Genomic DNA, 13,079 nt, shown 5'->3' with positions numbered 1-13,079 from the left:
GCAGCGCCTACCCAGTCCCTCGCAGACACGTTAATTAGCAAAATCGATACGACATAAATGACAACTGTTAATCAATCATTGCAGTGGGAGGGACACTAAACCCTTTGATGTTGTCGATCAGAGAACGTACCGGCACGGGAGGAGGCCATTCGGCCCATCGTGCCTGTGCCGGCTCTTTGAAGGAGCTCTCCAATGGATCCCACTCCCCCCGGCTCTTTCACCAGAGCCCTGCAAAATTTCTCGCCTTTAATTATTTATCCAATTTCCTTTTGTCTGCCTTGTAAAATTATTTGATTGAGTCTTCAAGTTCTAAGTTACTTTGCTCCAAGACCCTCGTTCGTTTCAATCCTTCTGCAGGATAATATTTTAATATAATTTCACTGCAGGGTAACGAGTTTGCCAGAAAACATTAAAAGATCCCAAACATGTCTCATTGGGGAAATTACATTACTTATTATTTTAATTGAGCGCAGCTCCCGGAAAGCAAATCTGAAAGAATACAGAATTTATTTCAACAATCCCAGACAAAGACTCCCTAACTTAATCAACAAACTCACCGGGACGTGCGATTTCCCTCGGGTGGAAGGCGGGGGGGGGTAGGGGTGAGGGGGAGGGGGGGAGGTAGGGGCAGGGGGGAGGGGGGTAGCAGGGGGGAGGCAGGTGGGGGAAGGGGGGAGCGGGGGGGGAGGCGGGGGGGAGGGCGGTGAGGGGAGGGGGGAGGTAGGGGCAGGGGGGAGGTGGAGCAGGGGGAGGCAGGTGGGGGGAGGTGGGGCGGGGCGGGGGGAGCGGGGGGGAGGGGGGAGGCGCGTGGGGGGGAGGGGGGCGGAGGGGAGGCGGGTGGAGGGAGGGGGGTGAGGTAGGGGTGGGGGGAGGCGGGGGCAGAGGGGGAGACAGGTGGGGGGGAGGTGGGGCGGGGGGAGGGGGTGGCGGGAGGGGGGGAGGTAGGGGGAGGGGGGAGCAGGGGGAGGCGGGGGGAGGTGGGGCGGGGGGGAGCGGGGGGGAGGCGGGTGGGGGGAGGGGGTGAGGTAGGGGTGGGGGGGAGGCGGGGCAGAGGGGAGACAGGTGGGGGGAGGTGGAGCAGGGGGGAGGGGGTGGAGGGTGGGGGGAGGGGGGGAGGTAGGGGCAGGGGGGGAGGGGGAGTAGGGGGGAGGCGGGGGGGGAGGTGGGGCGGGGGGGAGGCGGGGTGGAGGGGGGAGGCGGGTGGGGGGAGGGGGGGGAGGTAGGGGTGGGGAGGAGGCGGGGCGGAGGGGAGACAGGTGGGGGGAGGTGGGGGCAGGGGGGAGTGGGGAGCAGGGGGGAGGCGCGGGGGGAGGGGGGAGGCGGGTGGGAGGTAGGGGTAGGGGGAGGCGGGGTGGAGGGGAGGCAGGTGGGGGGAGGTGGGGCGGGGGGGGAGGGGGGAGGCGGGGAGGCGGGTGGGGGGAGGGGGGGGAGGTAGGGGTAGGGGGGAGGCGGGGTGGAGGGGAGGCAGGTGGGGGGAGGTGGGGCGGGGGGGAGGGGGGAGGCAGGTGGGGGAAGTTGGACAAAAACAGGCGCTCGCAAATCGACAACCCCATTGCACCCCACCCAATTTCCTTTTCCACGCACCTCAATGGAAGGCAATATCGGGCGGGGTGTAAAACGGGCGGAACAATTGGCGATTGTCCCTTGTGCGCTGCTGCCCATGGCGACTTTCAGCTACACCGTCTCCAATTGTTCTTTCAAGGTGGTCCCTCGGCCAGAAAGCATCAGCTGTTGCTGCATGGGCAGTGGGAACCCTCCAGCCCCTCACCCACCTGGCCATAGATGACATGTGAGGCTAGACAGTGAGTGCCACCTGACTATTCAACTCCACGAGGCGTAAAGGTAAATCCTAAATGGGAAAAGCTTCAGTGCGGCAGTGAATTGGAGCCCGAGTGTGATGCAGAGTGGATGTGGAACAATAAAATGGGGCTATTGAGTGGAGCCTGAATATGATGCATTATTGAGTAGGGGCAATGCAATGGAGCAGTTGATGGGAGTCCAGATCTGATGCATTGTGGAGTGGGGACAATGCGATGGGACAGTTTGAGGAAGGCAAGATGTGGCCCATTATGGACTGGTATGATTGCCATCATTTCTTGATCTTTCCCAATCTGCAGTGAAGATGTGTGCGTTCTTGTTGTGAGGAAGAACCAGGTGGAGGGAAAATATTTGCCCATGGGGTTCTGGGAAGTCAGGGGGAGTGTCTCCTCCCACTGACTAATCTCACAAGGGCATTTGAGGGCACCATCCCCCATGTGGCTGGGCAGGTATCAATGGTGGGGATGTGAGAATGGAAGACTATTCTGGTGATTAAATGGGTGGGTAGAGTCCATGATAGGGGAGAGTGTACATGGGCTGTGGGAGGAGATTAAATGGGTGGGGAGAGTCCATGATAGGGGAGAGTGTACATGGGCTGTGGGAGGAGATTAAATGGGTGGGTAGAGTCCATGATAGGGGAGAGTGTACATGGGCTGTGGGAGGAGATTAAATGGGTGGGTAGAGTCCGTGATAGGGGAGAGTGTACATGGGCTGTGGGAGGAGATTAAATGGGTGGGTAGAGTCCGTGATAGGGGAGAGTGTACATGGGCTGTGGGAGGAGATTAAATGGGTGGGTAGAGCCCGTGATAGGGGAGAGTGTACATGGCGCTGTGGGAGGAGATTAAATGGGTGGGTAGAGTCCGTGATAGGGGAGAGTGTACATGGGCTGTGGGAGGAGATTAAATGGGTGGGTAGAGTCCGTGATAGGGGAGAGTGTACATGGGCTGTGGGAGGAGATTAAATGGGTGGGTAGAGTCCGTGATAGGGGAGAGTGTACATGGGCTGTGGGAGGAGATTAAATGGGTGGGTAGAGTCCGTGATAGGGGAGAGTGTACATGGGCTGTGGGAGGAGATTAAATGGGTGGGTAGAGTCCGTGATAGGGGAGAGTGTACATGGGCTGTGGGAGGAGATTAAATGGGTGGGTAGAGTCCGTGATAGGGGAGAGTGTACATGGGCTGTGGGAGGAGATTAAATGGGTGGGTAGAGTCCGTGATAGGGGAGAGTGTACATGGGCTGTGGGAGGAGATTAAATGGGTGGGTAGAGTCCATGATAGGGGAGAGTGTACATGGGCTGTGGGAGGAGATTAAATGGGTGGGGAGAGTCCATGATAGGGGAGAGTGTACATGGGCTGTGGGAGGAGATTAAATGGGTGGGTAGAGTCTGTGATAGGGGAGAGTGTACATGGGCTGTGGGAGGAGATTAAATGGGTGGGTAGAGTCCGTGATAGGGGAGAGTGTACATGGGCTGTGGGAGGAGATTAAATGGGTGGGTAGAGTCCATGATAGGGGAGAGTGTACATGGGCTGTGGGAGGAGATTAAATGGGTGGGGAGAGTCCATGATAGGGGAGAGTGCACATGGGCTGTGGGAGGAGATTAAATGGGTGGGTAGAGTCTGTGATAGGGGAGAGTGTACATGGGCTGTGGGAGGAGATTAAATGGGTGGGTAGAGTCCGTGATAGGGGAGAGTGTACATGGGCTGTGGGAGGAGATTAAATGGTTGGGTAGAGTCCGTGATAGGGGAGAGTGTACATTAAAATAGCATCTTTAACGTAGTAAAATGTCCCAAGGCGCTTCACAGGAGAGTTATCAGACAAAAGTTGACACCGAGCCACATAAGGAGACCAAAAGCTTGGTCAAAGAGTTAGGGCAGTGAAGATCAGAGGGAGGCCCATGTACACTCTCCCCTATCCTGGACTCTACCCACCCATTTAATCTCCAGAATAGTCTTCCATTCTCACAACTCCACCATTCATTCCTGGCCTGCTGCCGTCCTGATATCTGTCCACCTGAGAGGGCAGACGGTGCTTCGGTTTAACGTCACATCCGAAAGATGGCACATCTGACAGTGCAGCACAAAGTGGAGGAGAAGCATCCGGGAAGGCGCCGAACACCTCGAGTCTCTTCGCCAGGAGCAAGCGGAAGCCAAGTGCAGGCAGCGCAAGGAGCGCACGTCAACCCAAGCACCCCACCCACCCGCCCCTTTAACCACCGTCTGCCCCACCTGTGACAGAGACTGTAGGTCCCGCATTGGACTCATCAGTCACCGGAGAACTCATTTTTAATGTGGAAGCAAGTCATCCTCGGTTCCGAGGGACTGCCTAAGAAGACTCCCTCAGTACTGTATTGTGAACGTCAGCCTAGATTTTGCGCTCAAATCTCTGTACCGGGAATTGGACCCACAACCTTCTGATTCAGGGGCGAGAGTGCTACTCACTGAGCCACAGCTGAGAAGGGAACCAACAACCAATGACTCCTGTGTTAATGCAGTCAATGTGCAAGCAAGCTTTAGAAACACCCATGCCCTAATCACCTCATGTCCCTTGGGTCCCAACACTGCCACCCACGAGACTCCCAGTTCTATAATAATAAAGACCTTGGTCGACACAGAAGAGGTGATGAATTCACAAATATTTTCCTTCCTTTTATACAACGTGTACTTGCTTCGAAAATATTTGTGACGACCCTTGACTCTTACTGTCATGTGCTTAATTTAGCTCTGTGACTGCTACAAACTCACACAAGGTTACAATCTCCAGAGTAATCATCAACTGCTTACCACAAGCCCACAGGTCCACGGGCTTAGCGTAGGGATCCTTCCTCAACACCTCAGGAGAGAGGTACCCAGGAGTGCCGGCAAAACCTGGAAACACAAGGGAGAGAATTAAATGACGAGATGTTGGGATTTAGCGAGCGGTTTAAATTCAGCAATGCTCAGTTCCCCCTTTGTTCCTTTTGTCCATCCTGGAAATGCCTACGATAGCAAAATACTGCAGATGCTGGAAATCTGAAATAACAACAGAAAATGCTGGAAAAACTCAGCAGGCCAGGCAACATCCATGGAGAGAAAATAGAGTCAACGTTTCAGGTCGAAACCCTTTGTCAAGACTAAAGAAGCACAGGAAATGAAATAGATTAAGAGGCCAGGCTGGGAGAGAACAAAAGAGAAGAGACATTAAGAGGTATTCAAAATGAGACGAGATGGTGATAGGACTAGTGGAGACAAAAGACGGCTCTAGATGAGGTGTGAAATGCGCTGGCAGAATGGGAGACAGCTGCCATGTGGGAGAGAGAAAAAGGGGGAAGGGCCAAAACAAAGGTGTGGATAAAAAATATATACAATCATAGAGTCATAGAGTCATAGAGTTTTACAGCACAGAAAGAGGCCCTTCGGCCCATCGTGTCTGCGCCGCCCATCCATCCCTGTCCAGTCTAATCCCATTTTCCAGCATTTGGTCCATAGCCTTGTATGCAATGGCATTTCAAGTGCTCATCCAAATGCTTCTTGAATGTTGTGAGGGTTCCTGCCTCTACCACCCTTTCAGGCATTGAGTTCCACATTCCAACCACCCTCTGGGTGAAAAAGTTCCTCCTCAAATCCCCTCTAAATCTCCTGCCCCTTACCCTGAATCTATGCCCCCTTGTTATTGACCCCCCTACTAAGGGGAAAAGTTCCTCTTTGTCTACCCTATCTATGCCCCTCATCATTTTGTACACCTCAATCAGGTCCCCCCTCAGCCTTCTTTGCTCCAAGGAAAACAACCCCAGCCTGTCCAGCCTCTCTTCATAGCTGAGGCGCTCCATCCCAGGTAACATCCTGGTGAATCTTCTCTGCACCCTCTCCAAAGCAATCACATCCTTCCTATAGTGAGGCGACCAGAACTGCACACAGTACTCCAGCTGTGGCCTCACCAGCGTTTTGTACAGCTCCATCATCACCTCCCTGCTCTTATATTCTATGCCTTGGCTAATGAAGGCAAGTATCCCATATGCCTTTTTAACCACCTTATCTACCTGTTCCGCTGCCTTCAGGGATCTATGTACATGTACACCAAGGTCCCTCTGACCCTCTGTACTTCCTAGGGTCCTACCACTCATTGTGTATTCCCTTGCCTTATTTGTCCGTCCAAAATGCATCACCTCGCACTTTTCAGGGTTAAATTCCATTTGCCACTTTTCCGCCCATCTGACCAACCCGTTTATATCGTCCTGTAGCCTGAGGCTTTCCTCCTCACAATTTACCACCCCACCAATTTTCGTGTCATCTGCGAACTTACTGATCATACCTTTTACATTCTCATCCAAATCATTTATGTAGATCACAAACAACAAGGGACCCAGCACCGATCCCTGAGGTACCCCACTGGACACAGGCTTCCAGTCACAAAAGCAACCTTCGACCATCACCCTCTGCCTCCTGCCACTCAGCCAGTTTATGATCCAACGCGCCAAGGCACCCTGGAACCCATGGGCTCTTACCTTCTTGACCAGTCTCCTATGCGGGACTTTGTCAAAAGCTTTACTGAAGTCCATGTAAACCACATCCACAGCATTTCCCTCATCCACCCCCCTAGACACCCCCTCGAAAAATTCAATCAGATTTGTCAGACATGATTTACCCTTGACAAAGCCATGCTGACTATCCCCGATTAATCCTTGCCTCTCCAAGTGGAGACTAATTTTGTCCCTCAGAATTTTTTCCAATAATTTCCCTACCACAGATGTTAGGCTCACTGGCCTGTAATTCCCTGGTTTATCCCTGCTACCCTTCTTGAATAATGGTACTACGTTAGCTGTTCTCCAGTCCTCTGGTACATCCCCTGTGGCCAGAGAGGTTCTGAAAATTTGTGTCAGAGCCCCTGCAATCTCCTCCTTTGCCTCCCACAGCAGCCTGGGATACATCTCGTCTGGGCCTGGGGATTTATCCACTTTTTGGCCTGCTAAAACCGCTAGCACCTCCTCCCTCTCGATGCTAATATGTTCAAGTATGTCACAGCCCCCTTGCCCGATTTCTATGTCTGCATCGTCTTTCTCCATAGTGAACACAGATGCAAAAAATTCATTTAAAACCCCGCCTACATCATCTGGCTCTACACACAGATTGCCACTTTGGTCCCTAATGGGCCCTACCCTTTCCCTGGTTATCCTCTTGCCCTTAATATACTTATAAAACATCTTAGGATTTTCCTTTATTTTGCTCGCCAGTGTTATTTCATGGCCCCTCCTCGCCCTCCTAATTTCTTTTTTAAGTATGCCCCTGCATTTTTTATACTCCTCTAGGGCTTCTTCCGTCTTTAGTCTTTTGTAACTGCCAAAAGCCCCCCTTTTATTTCTAATGCATTTTTGTATATCCCTTGTCATCCAAGATTCCCTTTGCTTGTTGGTCCCACCCTTGACCTTTACAGGAACATGTTGGCGTTGTATTCTCTCTATTTCCCTTCTGAAAGTCTCCCACTGTTTTGATGCGGATTTTCCTAGAAGTAGCTGCTCCCAGTCCAATTTGGCCAGATCCTGCCTTATCATATTAAAATCGGCCTTCCCCCAATTTAGAACCCTTATTTCCGGGCCGTCTTTGTCTTTTTCCATGACCACCTTAAATCTCACCGAATTGTGGTCACTGTCGCCAAAATGCTCTCCTACTGACACTTCCACCACTTGCCCGGCTACATTCCCCAGAATTAGGTCCAGTACCGCCCCCTCTCTTGTAGGACTTTCTACATGTTGGCTCAAAAAGCTCTCCTGGATGCACTTTAAGAATTCTGCACCCTCTAAGCCTTTCACACTCTGACTATCCCAATTTATATTGGGGAAGTTGAAATCCCCCACTATTATTACCCTATTATTTGCGCACTTTTCTGAGATTTGCCTACATATCTGTTCCTCTATCTCCCCCTGACTGTTTGGGGGCCTATAGTACACTCTGGTAATTATTCTGCCGTTGTCATTTACACCTCCTCTGGACCCATCGTTTGTTTCTTTACTTGTCCCTTTTGCCTAGCACCATCATCCCTTTAATCAATGTGCTGGCGGAGATTTCACACCTAATCTAGAGACGTCTTTTGTCTCCACCAGTCCTATCACCATCTCGTCTGGTTTTAAATACCTCTTAATGGGCCAGTAATTCTGGTCCCAACGCATGAGTACGGACGGTGTACTCACGCGTGGGCCCGTTGGAAGTGCCGGATTTCAGCATGCACAGCGCATTGGCGGGAAACCGGCATTTCCTCCAAGGGTTTCAGAGGTCCAACGCGTGCACACAGGACTCTGCGCGCACGCGTTGAACTTCCTTTTTGACAGGTTTGCCCGTGTGTAAGGGCCTGAACTTTTTACACATATAAAAAGGAGGTGTAAGGACTTGATTCTTTAAGGTAAGTGGTCTATTATTACATTTTTTCCACAGCTTCATTGTTTTTAAGGACTTTACAGTAAGGTAAGTTTATTTTTAGACCCGATTTCTTAAAAAATTATTTAAAAATTTTTTTTTATTAATTGTTTAAAATAGTTTTTTAAAGTTATTTATAGTTTATTTAATTATTGGGATGTTTTTAAAAATTTTATTTAAAGTTAAACTAGTCTTTTGGGCGCCCGTAATTTTCATGAGTTTGACAGTTCTTACTCTCAAACTCATGAATGAAGTTTCCCCTCCCCTGATTGGCTGCACAGTGCTCACCTGATCCCAGCCGGCACATCGCACTAACTACGCCGCTGGATCAGGTAAGCACATCGCGCCGACATCTGAACTGGGCCAGTGACAGGAATTCCAAGCAGGCTCAGGCTTCAGATGTCGGTGCGCCGGGTGAGTGCACATCGGGGGCTTGCACGCGCGGCAAGCCCCCGAACCTAATTTCTAGCCCATTGTCTCTTCACTTCTCTTTTGTTCTCTCCCAGCCTGGCCTTTTAATCTATTTCATTTCCTGTGCTTCTTTAATCTTGATAAAGGGTTAGACCCAAAACGTTGACTCTATTTTCTCTCCACGGATGTTGCCTGACCTGCTGAGTTTTTCCAACATTCCGGTGAGACATGCACACAGTTGCACACACACTGATGTCATGATCCACCTGTCGTTGAGCCTCCCAGCGATATCTGTTACCGGCGGCGCTATGGAGTGGGGGGGTGGGATTTGGCGTGCGGCGCTGGATTCGCCTCGTCCCCGACGATAATGCTCTAGTGCCCCGGCGCGAAGGGGACGAAATTTTCCCCCAGTGTTTCCTCTTGTGGGGAAGAGCATAGCCAGAGGCCATCAATATAAGAGAGTCACCAAGAAATCCAATAGGGAATTCAGGAGAAACTTCTTTACTCAGAGAGTAGCGAGAATGTGGAACTCGCTGCCACAGGGAGTGGATGAGGTAAATAGGGGGGCGGTTTATTCATTCACGGGATATGGGCGCATTTATTGCCCATCCCCTAGTTGCCCTTGAGAAGGTGGTGGTGAGCCACCTTCCTGAACTGCAGTTCTTATTAGCAGTTTGGTAAAACTGAGTGTCTTGCCAGGCCATTGCTGTGAGTCTGCAGTCACATATAGGCCAGACCGGGTAAGGACTGCAGATTTCTGTCCCTAAAGGACATTAGTGAACCAGATGGGTTTTTACAACAAAATGTTACGGTCACCATTACTGATGCTAGCTTTTCTTTTCTCCAAATTTATTTAATTAACTGAATTTAAATTCCCCAGCCACCATGGTGGGATTTAAACTCTCATCTCTGGATTATTAGTGCAGGCATCAAGATTACTAATCCAGCAACCTAACCACTATGCCACCATTTCAGTTAGATAAGTATATGAGGGAGAAAGGAATAGAGGGTTACGCTGATAGAGTTAAATGAGGAAAGACGGGAGGAGGCTCGAGTGGAGCATAAACGCCGGCATGGACTGGTTGGGCCGAATGGCCTGTTTCTGTGCCGTATCTCCCATGTAATCCGATGTGGGCCCTTTCTCAATTTTGCGCATGTGCGAAACTTAACATTGAAAAAACCAGTCCCGGGCTGTACGTCTGCGGAGCTTAGAGGGAACGTTACCTATCACCCTCCCAGATCTCTGCGCTCCTCTAATTCGGGCCTCTTGAGCATCCCCGATTTCCATCGCTCCACCATTGGCGGCTTTGCCTTCAGCTGCCTGGGCCCTAAGCTCTGGAATTCCCTCCCTAAACCTCTCTGCCTCTCTCTCCTCTTTTAAGACGTTCCTTAAAACCGACTTCTTTGACCGAGCTCCCTGTCCTAATGTCAACTTATGTGGCTCGGTGTCAAAATTCTGTTTGATAATCTCTCCTGTGAAGAACCTTGGGACGTTTTACTACGTTAAAGGCACTATATAAATGCAAGTTGTCATTGTTGGACCAACAAAAGGCAAATTTGCTGTAAAAACAGCTGTGGGGTGTCTTTGGAGTCAGGACGCACTTACATCAGATGTCCCTGATACAGTTCGAATTATTATCTGAACGGCAATAGATTGGGAAAAGGGGAAGTGCAACGAGACCTGGGTGTCCTTGTGCACCAGTCGCTGAAGGTAAGCATGTAGGTGCAGCAGGCGGTTAAGAAGGCAAATGGTATGTTGGCCTTCGTAGCGAGAGGTTTTGAGTACAGGAACAAGGATGTCTTGTTGCAGTTGTACAGGGCCTTGGTGAGACCACATCCTGAGTATTGTGTGCAGTTTTGGTCGCCTTATCTGAGGAAGGATGTTCTTGCCATGGAGGGAGTGCAGCGAAGATTCACCAGGCTGATACCTGGGATGGCAGGAATGATGTATGAGGAGAGATTGTGTCGATTGGGCTTATACTCGCTGGAGTTTAGAAGAACAAGAGGGGATCTCATTGAAACTTATAAAATTCTAAAAGGACTAGACAGACTAGATGCAGGAAGGATGTTCCCGACGGTCGGGGTGTCCAGAACCAGGGGTCATGGTCTAATGATAAGGGGTAAGCCATTTAGGACTGAGATGAGGAGGAATTTCTTCACCCAGAGAGTGGTGAACCTGTGGAATTCTCTACCACAGAAGGCAGTTGAGGCCAATTCATTAAATATATTCAAGAAGGAGTTAGATATATTTCTTAAGGCTAAAGGGATCAAGGGATATGGGGAGAAAGCAGGGACAGGGTACTGAATTTGGATGATCAGCCATGATCGCATTGAATGGCGGAACAGGCTCGAGGGGCCGAATGGCCTTCTCCTGCTCCTATCTTCTATGTTTCTATGTTTCTATGAGTGTTTCTGTTGTATACGGTAATCACACAGCTTGGTGTGAATATATGCAGAGCACAGAGCTGACTCTATCTGTGAATGAATACACAGCACAGAAACAGGCCATTCAGCCTGACTGGTTTCCCTACCTCTCTCTCTCCTCCTTTAAGACGCTTCTTAAAACCTGCCTCTTTGACCAAGCTTTTGGTCACCAGTCCCTAATATCTCCTTCTGTGGCTCGCTGTCAAATTTTGTTTGGTAATCGCTCCTGTGACCCACCGCGGGACGTTTTACTAATTTAATGGCGATGCTGTTATTCTTGTAGTTACTGGTCTGACAATCCAGAGGACATGAGTTTAAATCCCACCAGTTTAAAAAAAAAACATCTGGCAATAAAAAGCTGGGTCTCAGTAAAAGTGACCGCGAGGCTGTCGGATTGTCGTGAAAACCCAACGGGTTCACTGATGTCCCTTCAGGGAAGGAAACCTGCCGTCCTTACCCGGTCTGGGCCTGTACGTGACTCCAGTCCCCACACACCAACATGGATGACCTCTGATTGCCCTCTGAAGTGGCCGAGCGAGACACCACACAGACTGGATGGTTCCAGAAGGCGGCCCACCACCACCACTTTCTCACGGGGCAACTAGGCCAATACATTCCGGCCTTGCCAGTGACGCCCACATCCCGTGAATGTGTATATGAATAAAATGGCCCGGCCACATGTGAGCGGACGTATTATGCACCCACTCCCTCATCGAGGGGAAATTTTGATTGGCAGATAAAGGGGCGGGGCCTGACAAAGGCAGAATCTGTCACAAGCCCCCCCCTCAGATGTCCAGGTTATGGTCTCCTTATGCTGAACCGTCAGTGGGAAATTTGGGGTTCCCTGGAGTTGAGTGCCCGATCCACTCCATCAGGTCACCTGTCCTAATGTTGCCTGGAAATATTTCCTTTTCCTGTATTTATCCAATTCCCTTTTGAAAGTTATTATTGAATCTGCTTCCACCGCCCTTTCAGGCAGCGCGTTCCAGATCACAACAACTCGCTGCGTAAACAAAAATTCCCCTCATCTCCCCTCTGGTTCTTTTGCCAATCACCTTCAATCTGTGTCCTCTGGTCACCGACCCTCCTGCCACTGGAAACAGTTTCTCCTTCTCTACTCTATCAAAACACTTCATGATTTTGAACACCTCTATTAAATTTGGACCATCGTGTCCACCCGTGCCTTCAGGAGAGCAGGCGAGAACATTAAAGTGAAGCAAATTGAGATATCCAAATTGGACTGCAGGTCACCACAGGAAAGGTCCATGAGATTGATTAATATTAGGAGCAGGTCAGAGAGTTTCAACCTGCCTCTGCCTGGCCGGTAACTAGAGGCAACAGACTGACAACAGCCTGACCAGTGAAGCAAAGGATTAATCGTTGGATGTTAAAGGGAAGGTTAATATGAACATACTGTAGCAACAAGAGCAGGTCAGAGGCTGGGTATTCTGCGGCGAGTGTCTCACTTCCTGACTCCCCAAAGCCTTTCCACCATCTACAAGGCACAAGTCAGGAGTGTGATGGAATACTCTCCACTTGCCTGGATGAGTGCAGCTCCAACAACACTCGAGAAGCTCGACACCATCCAGGACAAATTGGCTTGCTGAATCAACACCCCATCCACCACCTTAAACACTCGCTCCCTCCACCACTGGCGTACCGTGGCTGCAGTGTGTACCATCTACAAGATGCACTGCAGCAACGCGCCAAGGCTTCTTCAAGAGCACCACCCAAACCCGCGACCTCTTCCACCTAGAAGGACAAGGGCAGCAGGCGCATGGGAACACCACCACCTCCAAGTTCCCCTCCAAGTCACACACCATCCTGACTTGGAAGTATATCGGCCGATCCTTCATCGTCACTGGGTCAAAATCCTGGAACTCCCTCCCTAACGGCACTGTGGGAGCACCTTCACCACACGGACTGCAGCGGTTCAAGAAGGCGGCTCACCACCACCTTCTCAAGGGGCGATTAGGGATGGGCAATAAATGCTGGCCTTGCCAGTGACACCCACATCCCATGAACAAATTTTTAAAAATGCCACT

The 13,079-nt window shown here is 50.6% G+C and overlaps 1 protein-coding gene across 2 annotated transcripts in view; it reads right to left on the bottom strand.

Annotated features, from left to right (window-relative positions):
• Positions 1–13,079, bottom strand: part of LOC147114370 (calcium/calmodulin-dependent protein kinase type II subunit alpha) — a 344,895-nt gene that overhangs the window by 61,911 nt on the left and 269,905 nt on the right. For both annotated transcript variants that reach the window (XM_085996026.1, XM_085996028.1), the window contains exon 8: positions 4,597–4,680. In XM_085996026.1, coding sequence (XP_085852152.1) covers positions 4,597–4,680 — 84 coding nt within the window. The remainder of the gene's footprint in view (positions 1–4,596; positions 4,681–13,079) is intronic.

Source organism: Somniosus microcephalus, chromosome 8 (assembly GCF_052327205.1).
Source record: "Somniosus microcephalus isolate GS21.2 chromosome 8, FLI_Smic_1.0, whole genome shotgun sequence".
Taxonomy (NCBI): Eukaryota; Metazoa; Chordata; class Chondrichthyes; order Squaliformes; family Somniosidae; genus Somniosus; species Somniosus microcephalus.
This window is presented reverse-complemented; position numbering and strand designations above follow the sequence as displayed.